This window comes from Anoplophora glabripennis, unplaced genomic scaffold, assembly GCF_000390285.2.
Source record: "Anoplophora glabripennis isolate ALB-LARVAE unplaced genomic scaffold, Agla_2.0 scaffold801, whole genome shotgun sequence".
NCBI lineage: Eukaryota > Metazoa > Arthropoda > Insecta > Coleoptera > Cerambycidae > Anoplophora > Anoplophora glabripennis.
In genome coordinates this window covers 71,634-87,026 of record NW_019416894.1, presented here as the reverse complement: position 1 = coordinate 87,026, position 15,393 = coordinate 71,634, and the positions used below count along the sequence as shown (strand labels likewise).

The 15,393-nt window shown below is 35.2% G+C and overlaps 1 protein-coding gene across 1 annotated transcript in view; it reads left to right on the top strand.

Moving 5' to 3' along the window:
• Positions 1–15,393, top strand: part of LOC108913493 (transcription factor IIIB 90 kDa subunit) — a 105,654-nt gene extending 90,261 nt beyond the window's left edge. The window contains exons 5-6 of the mRNA XM_023455632.1: positions 9,960–10,162; positions 15,083–15,393. Coding sequence (XP_023311400.1) covers positions 9,960–10,162; positions 15,083–15,240 — 361 coding nt within the window. The 3' untranslated portion in view covers positions 15,241–15,393. The remainder of the gene's footprint in view (positions 1–9,959; positions 10,163–15,082) is intronic.

The following is a 15,393-nucleotide window of genomic DNA, read 5'->3' as shown; positions in this document are numbered from 1 at the left end:
TTCATATTAATGTATACTTACTAGTACTGGAGAATAGTGTAAGTTTCGCATTGCTGTAAAACCCTAATAAATCAAATTTGAAAAAAATTTGTAATGGAAATTATTCCTTGAACACCCCTCTATCAAAATGCTTTGATGTAATTTTTTTGTAAAATGACCAGAAAAAAAGTTATAACGACCAAAAGAAAATTCGCTCCCAAATCTACTGTCGTTAATAACTTTGTTATTTTTAGTTCTACGACTAAAAGTTACGGAATCAAATTTGTAGAGAATTTAATTTGCAACAAAAAATGTGTTTACAAATTATCTGTGCGGCGAACAGTTTGCCCGATATAGTAAGTAGTAATATAAAAACCATTCGCAGCCCTTTTTACAAGATGGCGGCCGATGCACAAGGGTTGCAACCCCACAAACATGGATTTAACTTTACACTAACCCCTTCTTGACATCCAATGACAAATATAAAATTGCGTGCTCTGACTTGTTTTTATTACTGCATCATTATTGTGTCTGAAACTTTGTGAAAAAGTTCCTCGTAGTAAGTTATCAAATTTTGATGACTTTTAAACAAGTTTGTAAAGTTGAATTAGCTTTTCAGGAAATAAAACTTGCCTCTTGTCAATCCAGAACAACTGATCAAATGTAAAACTATAGAAATAGTGCAACTACTATAAAGTTTATGAATATATTAAGCAAAAGTCGAAAAAAATAGAACAAAATCAGAAATAATTGTCTCACCTGTAAGAATATTTGTTCAATGTGAGAAATGAACCTAGATCCTCCGAATTTAGATGCTACACCACTTTTCGTGAAGATGGAATGTGACAGTTGTGAGTGTATCTTATACTTTAGGAATCCTACGTGTTCGAATGTATTCACCTCGAATATAGAAGCTACTCCTTTTGAACATTGTAGTGTTTAACCGATAGTTGTACCTTCCTTAGAATGTCTCAATCTAAAATAAATATTCATCGAAAGGAACTAGATACATGTCTGGATTATGACACCTTTGAAGAATGTGATCCACCACATACCCCAGTCGTCACAGTGCCAAGAAACATGGTGGTGTTCGTCTACGTGTGGATTATCAAAGCAAATATTTTTTAAAATATCTTGTTCAATTACCCCGGTCTGAAGTTTATTCCAAGATAGAATCCAGTTTGAATGCGTTAACATTACCTCAAATTGCTTCATGGTTTCGAGAATTATTGACAAATTTTCCGAAATGTCCCAACCGAAGTAATATGTTTCTGAATATCTGAAACCATGCCTTAGTAGACTCAAACTTCCCTGCGTCAATTATGATACCTTGTAAGCATGTTTGCTTCAGGTTATGAGGAAGACAGGGGTCTCAGGGATCTCAAAAATCAATTAACTATCCTCATCCGCAATGGTCACATTATTTTGTCTCTAAATTCACGTCAAAGAGGAATGGACTAAAGTAATCATTCGGACAACATTCAAAGCCTCCACTGTTGAAAATACTGGAATACTATTGAGATCCTGTAGACCAATTTACCATGCAATACTTCGAAGAAGATGTTGACTACCGGATGTGACTGTATTCCAGTCAATAGTTTCCGAATTCCGCTCAAGTTGTGTAACTTCCGTCAACCGAATGTGCTCCACTCATCAATAGTCCATCCAACGTCGCATAGTCTTTATCAATCAAGACCCAAGGAGATGTCAATCTAGCCTAGATTAGGTGTTGGGATTGAAGATGTTTCATTTTATAACTAAAATCTACAAAGAATAAAACTATTAGAATAAACCAGTAAGTCTTAATTCCATAATTTGTTGCTTTTATGGACAACGAACCTATACAGTACAAATTGAGGTTATAATACTACAATCTGTATGTAAAGGAGAGCTCCTATGAGGAATTAACAGTGTTATTTTAATAATAACGTCCCGTCGTAGCAAACTTTCGTTGACGTTTTCCATTAAGTGAAATAGCTGTTTAAGACCTAATTGTTCTCATAGAATAAATATTGATTTACACGAGGTGCGTGTATTCATTAAATATGACAAAACGATCGAATCATGTGTGTTCTTTGACTTTTGGTAAGGTAAATATTATTTTGTTCGATGGAGCCTGTAGAATATTGTATGTAAATTGCTATCTAGATAATAAACGCGCCCACATAGTTTGTTGTTGAATTGTAGTTATGTTGTTGTTTGTTATTACCTTTACCTAAGCAAACATAAACGCGTTCATTGACGAAAGTCAGGCTAATGTCGATGTTTTTAAGGGGAGAATGTGCTGTTCTTTATTAAATGACTATTATTTTGTCATAAAGCGCGTGTGTATTGCACGTTCGAAGGCAACACGCAGTCAATTCGATTATGGACACAGAGCCTACTGCAGTACATTAATTTTAATAAGTTATACAGGGCGTTTCTGAAATAAGTGCGTTCCTTGAAAAGGGTGATAGAGGGCACGAAAATGAGCAAATTTTATTAAGTAACTGATGGTCTAAATGCTTGTTTTCGAAAAAATTAATTAAGGAAATTAACCATAAATGTAAGTCGACCCTGTGCATCTTGTGCACGTGCAAAACCAGAATGCCTCGGACTCGCTACATGCGTAAAGCGCTTCTCTAATTGACTGATGTTCCACGTGACTTTCACAGTCATCTGATGGTAGGTCAGTGTTTCTTGTGTTCTTTAGTTGTGTGTTGCAGTATTACTTAGCCGGCGTATACAATATTTTCTGATGCTAAATTAGCAGATACGGTGTTAATGTACGGAGAATGTCAGTACAATTTAAATGAGACTTATTTGTATTTGTATGCGGACCATTACAGACGACAACTTATAGAACAGTGCAAAGGCTAGTTCAAAAGTTACGGGATACCGGGAATATCCACCTGACATATGAAGGTCATGGACGGGAAATGCCGCAACGAAGAAAATATCATAAACCTTGTTGAGGAAGATCCGAGGCGCAGTACTCGCAACATTGGCCGAGAAGTGGGTGTTATAATAACGCAACGTTATTTTATCAAAATGTTCGTGTTCTGCTTGACGGAGGAAGTCAAGCAAACTTTATTACACAAACTTGTGCCAATCGTCTTGGGTTAAATACAAAAACAATATTTCACGCTATTTTCGGTCTAGGACAAATGTCTTCATCAGCTTCAAGGTCAGTTGAATGTCAAATTCGACCTCGTGGTCAAGTTTCTCCGGTATTTAACGTTGATGCTTTAGTAATACCTAAAATTTGCTTCGACATGCCAAACGTCCCGATTGCTGTGGAAAAGTGGAAACATCTTCATAACATAGATCTAGCAGATCCGAGTTTCAATATCCCCGGTAATATCGATATGCTCTTGGGCGTTGACATATTTTCCCAAATATTAGAGGATGGTCGCATCAATGGTAATCATAATGAACCTTCTGCCTTTAAAACTATATTTGGTTGGATTATTATGGGCAAGGTAAAATGTTCTACTGTTAATTCAGTGTGGTCATTTTTTGCATCTACTGATTTTTCATTGGACACCATTCTTAAAAAATTTTGGGAACTTGATGAAATACCTCAAATGGTCCAGGCATCTCCTGAAGATTTATTATGTGAACAGCATTTCATCTCAAATTATGCTCGTGATATATCTGGTAGATATACAGTGGCTTTACCATTCAAAAATTCTGATCCGGTATTCGTTGATTCATACTCCATTGCACTTCGCCGATTTTATTCATTAGAACGTCGTCTACTTCGTGATCCGTCCTTATATGAAGCATATTCTGAATTTATGAGAGATTATTTGCATAGCAATCATATGGAAAAGGTGTTTAATCTCCCGGAAAATCCCTACAAATTATATTACATTCCTCATCACTGCGTTTTTAAACCGGATAGTACTACAACTAAATTAAGAGTAGTATTCGATGCATCTTGTAGAACTTCAGATAATATCTCTTTGAATGATTGTTTACTAATTGGTCCAAAGTTACAAAAGGATATCGTTTCTATTCTTCTAAATTTCAGATTACATAAGATTGTATTTACGGCCGATATAAAACAAATGTATCGACAAATTTGGGTACGACCAGATCATAGGGACTATCAGAGAATTATCTGGAGATTTTCGCCTTCTGAGCCTTTACAGCAGTTTCGTTTGAAAACTGTTACTTACGGTGTATCGTCTGCTCCGTATTTAGCCCTCCGCACTTTGATTCAACTTGGTAATGATGAAATTCAACACTTTCCCCTCGCTGCTAAGGTACTTTCTTCTGATATTTACATGGATGATATCGTCACTGGTTGTGACACAATAGAAAACGCTAAACTTCTTCAACAAGACCTTATCAAGCTACTCGAACGAGGTCAATTCCAATTAAGAAAATGGAGTAGTAATCACCCCAGCCTTCTATCTGACATTCCCATGTCTTATCATGCTCAACAATCCTTATCTTTTGATGATGAAAATTCTGTAGTGAAAATTTTGGGTCTAAAATGGTTTCCCTCACATGATTATTTCTCTTATTCTGTTTCTCAAATCGATAGGGCCTGTACTAAAAGATTCATACTTTCTGATCTGGCAAAGATTTTTGATCCTCTTGGGTTCTTAACTCCCCTAACATTCTTTGCAAAACGTCTGATGCAACACCTTTGGAGTTTAGGTTTAGGTTGGGACGAGACCCCTCCAAACGATGTTGTCAATAGTTGGCAAAAATATCAAGCTCAATTAGCTTCTTTATCAACTCTCAAAATTCCTAGATGCATAGTTCCAAAATCTTTTCAAAACTGTGAATTACATGGATTCGCTGATAGTTCGGAAAAGGGCTATGCAGCTGTCATATACTTCTTATTTTCTAGCCCTTATGAAATTCCTCACGTTTCCTTTGTTTATGCCAAGTCCAAAGTAGCTCCTTTGAAAAAACTTTCAATTCCACGCTTAGAGCTCTGCGCAGCAATGTTGCTCGCTGATATGATTTCATTTATTCTTAATATTTATTCAGAAAAATTATATTTTCAAAATGCTTATGCCTGGTCTGATTCTACTATTGTGTTATCCTGGATAAAGTCTTCTCCACATCGATGGAAAACTTTTGTTGCCAACCGAGTAAGTCGTATTCAATTGAAAGTTTCTCCCAATTGTTGGTATCACGTTAGTTCTACAGATAATCCAGCTGATATCGCTTCACGAGGACTTTTTCCAGGAGAACTTATTAACAATGTTCAATGGTGGGCGGGGCCTTCATGGCTGAAGTCACCAAAAGACACGTGGCCAGTTTCATCTTATGAAAATAATCCAGCTTCCTTGGAAGAAGAAAAAAGGGTCGTTCTTTCTTCGTTCGTTTCTCTTGATGCTTTAGACTTACTTCTAGAAAAATATTCCTCTCTCGCAATAATTAAACGCATCATTGCCTATTGCCTTCGTTTTATAAATAATGTTCGATTTTGTGATTCCAAATTATTTGGTCCTCTAACTATACATGAGATACATGATGCATTTCTTCTTTTGATAAAGCGTGTTCAACATGTATCGTTTTCCGACGATATTGCCAAACTTGAAAAGGGACACCTTGTCAGTAAACCACTTTATTATTATTATATTATTATTACAACGCTATTATTGTATAAATTATTATTATAACGCCACGGTTATTCAAAGTGGTGGACTGTATGAATAAAGAAATAAAATGATTGGAGATGGCTTACCTCCTTTGAAACTCCTATGTTCTTGAAGGGCCCTTCTGATGTGTTGAAGATGTTGATTCGGCTTTCTATTTATTTCTTATGGAGTTGGGAATCACACGCACTTGTTACTATGTCGAGTCTCTCGAATGGAATGAATATGAATTATATACAAAAACCATCTCCAACAAAAACAGTACGTAAAAATAAGAAGGATTTTCGTATTTGAGTGAATAAACTCGAAACAAACATGTTATTGCAACAAATGAAAAAGAATAGAAAATGTATTTTATATATTTTAAAAAATTAATTGTAATTACAATAACACCCTTTTGCGGTGAAGCCGCAACACTAATGGTACCGTGTGGCGTGTGCTATGGGAACAATTATTACACCTATATCATGTACATCAAAGGGTTCAGGCATCAAATAACAATGATTTTCAGCCTCGTCTGGAATTTTGCCAGTGGTTTCAACATCAAATAGCACCATATCCGGATTTTACAAGCAAGTTCCTTTTCTCGGATCATTGTTGTTTTACTAGAGACGGCGGTAGTAAATTTTCACAACATTCACTATTGGTGTTATGCAAATCCTCACGTTGTACAGAGATCTCGGTTCCAACAACGATTTTCAGTGAATGTGTGGTGTGGTGTTTTTGGTGACAAATTACTCAGTCAGATAGTGCTACCTGCACGTTTAAATGGTGCTGCTTATTTAGTTTTTAACAAACGCCTTACCGGATTTGTTTGGAAGACGTCCCTTTACAAATCCGTGCCCAAATGTTCTTCACGCTTGATGGTGCTCCTCACCATGTTTCTTGTGCAGTTTGTGAATTTTTACATACCAACTTTCCGGAAAGGCGGATAGGATGAAATGGCCAGTCCGGATATGAACCCTCTGGACTTTTTTGTTTGGGGGTGTATGAAACAAAATGAGTACCGAACGCCTATTATCGATGCAGAGATCTCGGTTCCAACAACGATTTTCAGTGAATGTGTGGTGTGGTGTTTTTGGTGACAAATTACTCAGTCGGATAGTGCTACATGCACGTTTAAATGGTGCTGCTTATTTAGTTTTTAACAAACGCCTTACCGGATTTGTTTGCAAGACGTCCCTTTACAAATGTGTGCCCAAATGTTCTTCACGCTTGATGGTGCTCCTCCCCATGATTCTCGTGCAGTTTGTGAATTTTTACATACCAACTTTCCGGAAAGGCGGATAGGACGAAAAGGCCGTACGTTGGCCAGCACGAAGTCCGGATATGAACCCTCTGGACGTTTTTGTTTGGGGTTGTATGAAACAAAATGGGTTCCGAACGCCTATTGTCGATGCAGCAGCTAATGAAATTCGACAAATGCCGGGAGTATTTGCACACATGCGGACTAATTTTGACGGTCGTTTGGAAGCATGTTTATTAGCATATTATGAACTTTGAACAATTTTTGTAGAGATGTTATAGATAATAATTAATTCGTTTAATTTTTGTGTTACTTTTCAACGAAATTTGAATAAATTCCAGCATTTTCGAACACAAAATTTAAACCGCCAAAACCGCCATCAGCGCTATCTCACTCCCGCGCGCGGCAACTTCAATATCAACGGTACACCTGGCTGCCGCACCAGGGACGGCTTTAAATTTGTTTAAATCTGTGCAAAAATTCTTTTCACTATAAAACGCAATGTTTTTGACCATCAGTTGCTTAATAAAAGTTGCTCATTTTCGTGCCCTCTATCGTCCTTTTTAAGGAACTCACTTATTTCAGAAACACCCTTTCAACAGCGCATGGTTTATCGAGTACGGCGCGTGACTTGTTAAGCTACTCGTAGTGAGAAAGTAGACTCGACCCGGCAGGAGAAACTTGGAGTTTGTACCAGGAAAACAAGTTATGGGACATGCAAAAGTTTAACGTGAGCGCCTTAGATGGAGGTACGGTTGGCGGGCAGCCCTCGATAAATTGATTTATGAGCCAATAAATCCACAGAACCATACGCCTATGGGAGACAGCTTAATTAGGACCCTTCAAAATATATTGTAACAGTATTAGAAAAAGCTGTATCAAAAACATGTCTTATAAGATACTAAGTAGGCCTTGAAAAGGCACTATTGGTTAGCAAATGAATAAAAATGTATGTATTCGGTCGTCTCGAGATCTAACACTTTCTTATGGAATTAAGGTTCGGATTCTCCAGTTGTAAAGATCTGGGCCGACTAAATCAGTGGCCAAACCTGTTGTAAAACATGTATATTAAAAAAATAATTGGAGAAAATAGTTACCTAAAAGTTCCTTTGCAGTTGCATTTATTGTGTGCTACAGGTATAACTAATTCTTTTAGCACCTTATTTATTGAACTTCTCCAAGACCAAAAACTTTGACAAGTGTTAGTTACAGCTTATAACAAAAGTTACAAGATTAAAAATAAACTGAGGGTTGCTTTCGGTGTGCAGCAAAATTAAAATCTCTCTCAACGGTAAAAATATAAGTATTTTTATTGAAAACAACGTTAGTGAAAAAGAAGTGTTTTTGGAGCGAGCGTTCGCTGGAGAATCGTCGTGGTGTGAAGTCGCTCGCAGGTATAAGTATTTGGTCTTTGTCGCCAATCTGCCGTGGTCCTCTTCCGGGAACCATATCCCGCGTTGCACATTGTTTCTTGTCGTTTGCAACTTGTAGACCGGTCTGGACGGCGTCAGGTTGGTGCTCTTGACGTAATACTTAAAATGGGTCACTTGCAGACATGTGTATCCACAAAACAAACAGAAGGCTTTCGCAACCTGTACTAATATTTAAAGATCCGTGTTTTTTCCGGGTGAATTTAGAGACTTACGTTGCCACTGGCTTAGCTAAGAATCCTTGATCTGCCCTTGTTATTCTTATGCTAGGCTCTGTGAGGGCGAACTTGCTATCAGAACCTCTGGACCCGACCTGATAGAACAAGCAACAAGAACCGATATCAACATCAACAGGGTACTTTAAACATAAGCAGATGCCATCTGTCAAAATTTTGAAAAAATCCTTTCCTTATTATTAAATACTGGCTTTAACATAAAATCTTGGACTCTTATGTGTGTAACTGCCCTAAAATTTTATTAAACCATACTACTATACCGTGTGGGTTCAAAATTGAAACCCAAAACATAAATTTCTAGATGACGTGTGATATTTTCGTAAGGAAAAAAACTTATATTAAGTATTAGTGCCGATGAATGTTATTTTGACCTCCTGTATATACTCCTAAGAGATTAGTACACACTTACCTGTATATGGATGAATGATGATTAGATGATCGCTTTCAGAACAGGTTAAACCAATTTTGACAACATTGTTTCCTATAGAGAAACTTTTAAGCACTTTAAGTTCTGTCACCGTGTACCTTTCTAATTCCCTTTAAATTATGCAGTGCAGGTGTACTGTAGGGAAATTCTCTTTCAACAAAAAAGGTTTTCCTCGGCGGACGTAGGCGGTTAGAATTCTTGTCGATGCCGGTTATTCTGACCGTTCATCGTCATCCATTATTCCGTATCTTCAGGATAACGTCGTTACTTTCAATTTATGTTTAGTCTACTCTTCCAGGGTCGTATAAACACAAAGGAGATTACACTTTAAATCTTAAGCATCGCTGTTATAATGGTAAAACGGCTCTTTAATGCAAATCTAGATTTTTCCTGAATATCTAATATTTAACCAGTATCTTATGAGAATATCTTTTAGTGGTATGTAACAGGTGTAATAAATATTATTATTTTCTGAAAATTGCAAGCATGCGATGGTGCACGAAGATGCATTGCCAATTTTGGATAGTTTTCATAAAAAAATCATAAATTAAAACATTAAATTATTAAAATCTTCAAAAATTAAGTTATACAATACATTGCAAGATATCAAAAATGAATAATTGTTTTGAGAGGGTGAGACGTTTTCAAAAAATTAAGCTATTGAACGGAAATTTTGAGCGTACAGATACATGACACCTTTGGACCAAAATGTAAAATTTATAATATAATCCATTATAACATCAATTTTTTGTGTTTTTTTTTTCATAGTAAAATCACGAGTATGTCATGTTATTTGTTAAACCGTAAAACTGGAGAAGTTAAAAAGAAATAAATATACACGAGTAATTCTACGTTTTGGAAAAACAAGAAATTGAAAAAAATACTGTAGGCTTGAATTTTGTCGGTACAATAATGCCGTGATTAATTTCAAATTAATAAGAGTTTTTGGTTGGTTTTAATGTAGCGAGTGAAATAAGTCATTTAAATACGCTATAAAATATTCCAAGAAAAGAATTGAGTAGGATCTTTTTGTTGCAGACGTAGACTATCATCTGCATCCAATTTATTGGAACAAGCTCCTGTGAAGGCAGCAGGTCGGAAATCAAAAATCCTCAAAGATGTTGGACTGCCCTTCTTGGAAAGCCCTTCCAAGGGCCCAACCAAAACCGAGCTCAAACCGGAGAAAATGGAGAAACCGGTGAAAAAAGAAGTAGTGAAGAAAGAGGAATCGGCTTCAACACGTAAGTCATTAATTTGTTCTAATGAATTGCCAGGCGATTTAAATTGTTGAATCTTAATTATTCCTGAATTTCCGTACGATATTCATGAGTCCATACATGAATCATAGTTAAATTATAGAATAAGTCGCGGTTTTACTTTTCCCAGACCTTTATTTTGAGAACTTGAGACTGGCGTGTCTACCGAAATTCTTAGAACCTGCATACGGCTCTAGGACTCATCTCCTGCTCGCGTGCAGAGAGGTACAAGGATTGTCAGACGCCTCTCTCATGGCACCACCCACAGAGGATGCCTGGGAGAGAGAGAGTATCGCACTGGTCGATCGTTTTCCATCGGTGGCGACGTGTTCTGCCTGGGGGTAAAGTCCATGTTCTAATTTACAATTTGGATACATTGGAATGCATTGGTTTTACTGAGCTTTGAAATGAGCCATACTAATGGTTTTTTTTGGGCGAGTATGGTTACATACCCATGCTATATTTAATGTCTTCTGGTAGTACTTAGATTTTTGGGCTTCTGGGAACATATTAATTGTTTGGCTTTTTGGAGCGCCTTGTATTTTACTGCTTAGAGCTTGTGTGTATTACGTGGGATCGTCACCAAAAACTCAGAAGTCTTAGGCGAGTTGGCTGTTAGATATTGGACCTAGACCTCGAGCAATGCCATCGCAACAACGTTTAACGATATTTCGAATTGCAAAAATTGGATTTATTGATGTTATTGGCAATATATGTGTAATTAATTCAATTATATACAGGGTGTCCTACAAAGGTAGGCGAGGTACGATATTAGAGAAAGTATAGGTATTAGAGCTTCGGAATAAAAATTGATTAATAAATCGACCAAGAGAAATTGCTGGAAATAGTTTTTAAGTTCGTAGCTCGGCGGCTAGGGAGCGCAATCTACTTACCAAAACGTAGAGTTGAATTTTTCTCAGAAATGTTTCCTATTCAGATATATTATATTATATTAAATAGTACAAATATGGCTAGTAGGATTCATTGCACATAACTTTTGTTATTGACATTTTGTTCTATCTTTCGACAGAAAGGGTAGGGGAAGCCCCTAATGTTTGATCAGAAAAATGCATTTTTTGCATTGGCTCATCAAAAGTCCATAATGTTATACCTCCATAGAAAGGTATTTTCAAGCTTTCTTTCTTGGTGAAATCACGCAGGCGAGTGAGTCAATAACAACCTTGAAAATAATAAAAACAATAACAAACAGATATTGATATTATGTAACGAAAGAACACTTTAATTTTAACAAAAGTAAAGATTGAAAATTGATAAATGTGAGTTTTCCATTGTAACTTAAGAACACTTTAATTTTAACAAAAGTAAAGATTCAAAATAGATAAATGTGAGTTTTCCATTGTAACTTATTTTAGAAATGAGAAATGTTTCAATTTTCTCACAATCCTTTTATTTTTAAAAGACTGGTTTCGAGGTCAAACATTACACCTCATCTTCAGGTCTTATAAGGATATCACAATTACAGGAAAATTCAACCATATTACTATCCAAAACATATTGGGATTTTGTCAACAATTCCACTTTTTTTAAAAACAAATTTTAAAGACCAAATACAAAACAACGTTACAAACAGGTATTATTAAATCTAACTTTTCAGGACAAAAAAAGTCCTCAATTCATTATCATTATATATTTTTTGTTTACTAATTTGCGAATAACTTGATAACAAAAAAAGATATCGAACCCTTTCTGGCATCAAAATGTAGCTATTTTTGTGCTCTTCAAACTAACGTAAAACGTAAAAAGTTTTATCCTGCTTTTTCACTTTTTTAAGAAAAAGTGAAACAACCTAAACTTGGATAAATAAAATAAAAATAAATAAACAACACTTTCTTTAGAAATTTCAAACTTAGACTATATTCATCAATTATTTGTGCTTAATTCATTTATGTAAAGAAAACTATAGCAGTGCATTAAACATTTTTAAGAAAAAACGATAAAACGACGGCATGCTTTTGAATTAACGCCATCTATAGGTTTCCATATTGAGGTAAACGACATTACGCATTCACCACGAGCAAGCATGAACAGACCTTTCCAACGAGGTATAACATTATGGGCTTCTGATGAGCTAATCCTCAAAAAATGCATTTTTCTGATCAGACATTAGGGTCTTCCCCCACCCTTTCTGTCGAGAGATAGAACAAAATGTCCATAACAAAAGTTATGCGCAATGAATCCATATTTGTACTATTTAATATACTTGAATAGGAAACATTTCCGAGAAAAATTTAACTCTGTGTTTTGGTATGTAGATCCTAGAGGTCGAGCTGCGAACTTGGAAATTATTTCCAGCGATTTCTCTTGGTTGGTTTATTGATAAAAAAAATTTCCCTGTAGTTCTAGGCCTATACTTTCCCTAATATCGTACCTTGCCGATCTTAGTGGGACACCTTGTACAATATAGTGAGCTATAGAGCTTAAGAGCATACTTGAGTAGTGGGTAGGTTTCCGTCTTGTTTAATGAAACTGCTAGGCTACCAGAGTTAACGTTCGAACACTACCTATGATGGCATCGTAAAGGTCTTACAGATATCTTTCCCTTAGGTTCGGACTTTTCAACTCTAAGATTTTGCAGATTCTTGAAGTCTACTCGATTCGTACTGATATCTGGGCTATCGAAAAGTCGAAATTGGGATAATTTTTCAGTGTGTCCAGCGCGTTGTAGGCAATCGCTCTGTCCTCACTATCGGCTTTTGTCGGTCTCGTCTACTGTAGCTCTTGGCATTTGGAGTGATTCGGAGCTTCGGGGATAGCTTTGTCGGAAATTTTGGAAATCTAGTTGAAAATTCGTTTTCCGTTCCGCGTCTTCTACTTCCCGCGGACAGTTGGTTAAATGCCTTCGAGTATCGGCTACTTTTCGGAGGTTTCCCTCGCGTGGTCTGCAGACGGTTCTGTAGCTCAGATCTGAAAGTGGAGCGAAATTTGAAATGGAATGTTGGGATCTCGAATACGACAAATATCTAGGACTCCCAGGAGTTTGTTTATTTGATTGCTTGGGTCGTGTAGAACTGTAAAACAGTTAATCACGCACGTGCGTAGTGCGAGTCATTCACATGAATAGATATAGAATTGCATGCGCGAATTTGTATTTACATTTCAAACGATTGTATTAGTTATATTAATCATTCAAAGATTGTTATGTTTATTCCCTTTCGCAAATAAACGAAGGTTTTGACAACTCTAAAATATTTCTCATTTTTTCGTTACGGGTGTCAGTATTATAGGATATTTTTAAACTGGTTTTCCATAATGATAACTAAAATTTGTTCATTATCATCAGTAGAAATATGAAAATGAGTCTGTGATTATTTGTTTCATCAATACTTTATTTCTATGAAATATACTTTTCTATGGTTGCAAAATGTTGAATCAAGTTTACACCTGTCAAATTATATTTCTATTCAAATTATTATGATGTAATCTAATTTACATTCACGTAACAATAAGTTTGTTGATATTAAAAAAATGGATTCTTTAGATTAGACCGGAAGCAGTATTTGGATAATAGTCCAGGCAAGGAATGTATAAAAAAGAGGATCTACATCTTTTCTAGGGTAACGAAAGATTAAAGAAATTGGATTTGGCAGTTATAGATTGTTCATTATTCAAATCCATTTGCTACTTTGTTGACAATTTTTCTGTGATGTATTAAAATTAGATACAGGTTTACCTCAAAAAATTGTTCCTGACGGAGATACGGTTTATTTTCAATCTGTTTCACAGGCAACTCTTATGACAGTGAAAATAATTCGAATTTTATGCCGGATTAGAATTCTCAAACGATTTTACGCAAAAAATGGTTGCAATTGTTGAGTTACAAGCTCCGACGCAGCAGTGATTCACAATACAACAAGAGATCAGTTATATAAGTATGTCTATTTTTTGTGTAGATTATAAGAAAATTGAATTGAATTGAATTTCAAAAATTGTTTATGCCACTCTTGTTAGATTTATTTAGATATATTAATTCCTCTAATGTTAACTCTGTTATTAACTACGATTAGAGATCTATCTCAAAATTGGCAGCCACTAGCGTAAAAAACAAAAAAATTCAAAAAATTTTCTTTGATACCTTGATGTGAATTATCCTGTATATCTTTGGAATGCTATACTCAATTACTTTATTTATTTCTTTAGCTTCTTTTTCTATAAAAGAAATGAATTAAGTACTCTTGAAATATTAGTAATTATCGCATTTTTTTTAAATTTTTTTTTAAGAGACAAAGAAATTACTGTCGAATCTAACATTTTTGCAAAATGACCTACATTCGATGGTTTATTAAAGAAGTTACTAAAACACACATATCTCTTTCAGTATGATATTATAACATCTGATTCTAACGGATGTACAGATTTGAGAAAATATTTGCATTTTGTAAGTGGTTTGAAGTTTCGAATCGTTTTCATGGTTTATTCAGCATTTCACGGATAACTTCCTATTTATCTGCTTGAAGCCACTTTAAATCTTTAAAAATATGTTAATATTTCATTTTCCTTTTCGAATTCTGCATATAACTTGCCGAAAACTGCTTCCATTTTAGTAGCATTAAATATTATATAAGGGTTTCAGAAAAAAATCCGATAATTTATATTTTACGTTGTTGAAGTTGACTCCTATTAATCTATCTCTAAAAATATTGCTGTTTGTGGAAATAGTAATGTATTTCTGGAATTAATTCATTTTCCTGGAAAACTTTTATAAATTATTTAAAATAACCTTTTTTGTCGATTTTTTTTTTAATTTCATCTTATTTTCTGTAGAATACTCGTTTTCTTATTTTTCTATGGCATTATTGATAGTTACCTATTAAAAATAAAGTTTGCTGTGTTATGCACATATTCCGTTGAGTTTGAAATGTACTGTATTTTGGATTTCTGTTTCAGTGTCCGAAGAGGAAATGGATGAATACTATGAAGAAGAGGAGCAACCCCCAGATGAGACTGCTAATGAAATAGGGGTGCTTCAGATGTTACGGCAACACAGGGAGGATGAGGATGGCGAAGGAGAGTTTGGTTATGGTTACTTCGAAGAGGAATATTAGGAATTTTATTTGACTTATTCATATTCCAGACATTTTTAAATATTTTGAATATTATGTGTATTTATCTAAATCGCTTTCTATGGAATATTCTGTGCTAAATGAATTTATCATTTTATTTTGTATCTTTTTTAGTTAATTTTCATTTATTTGACA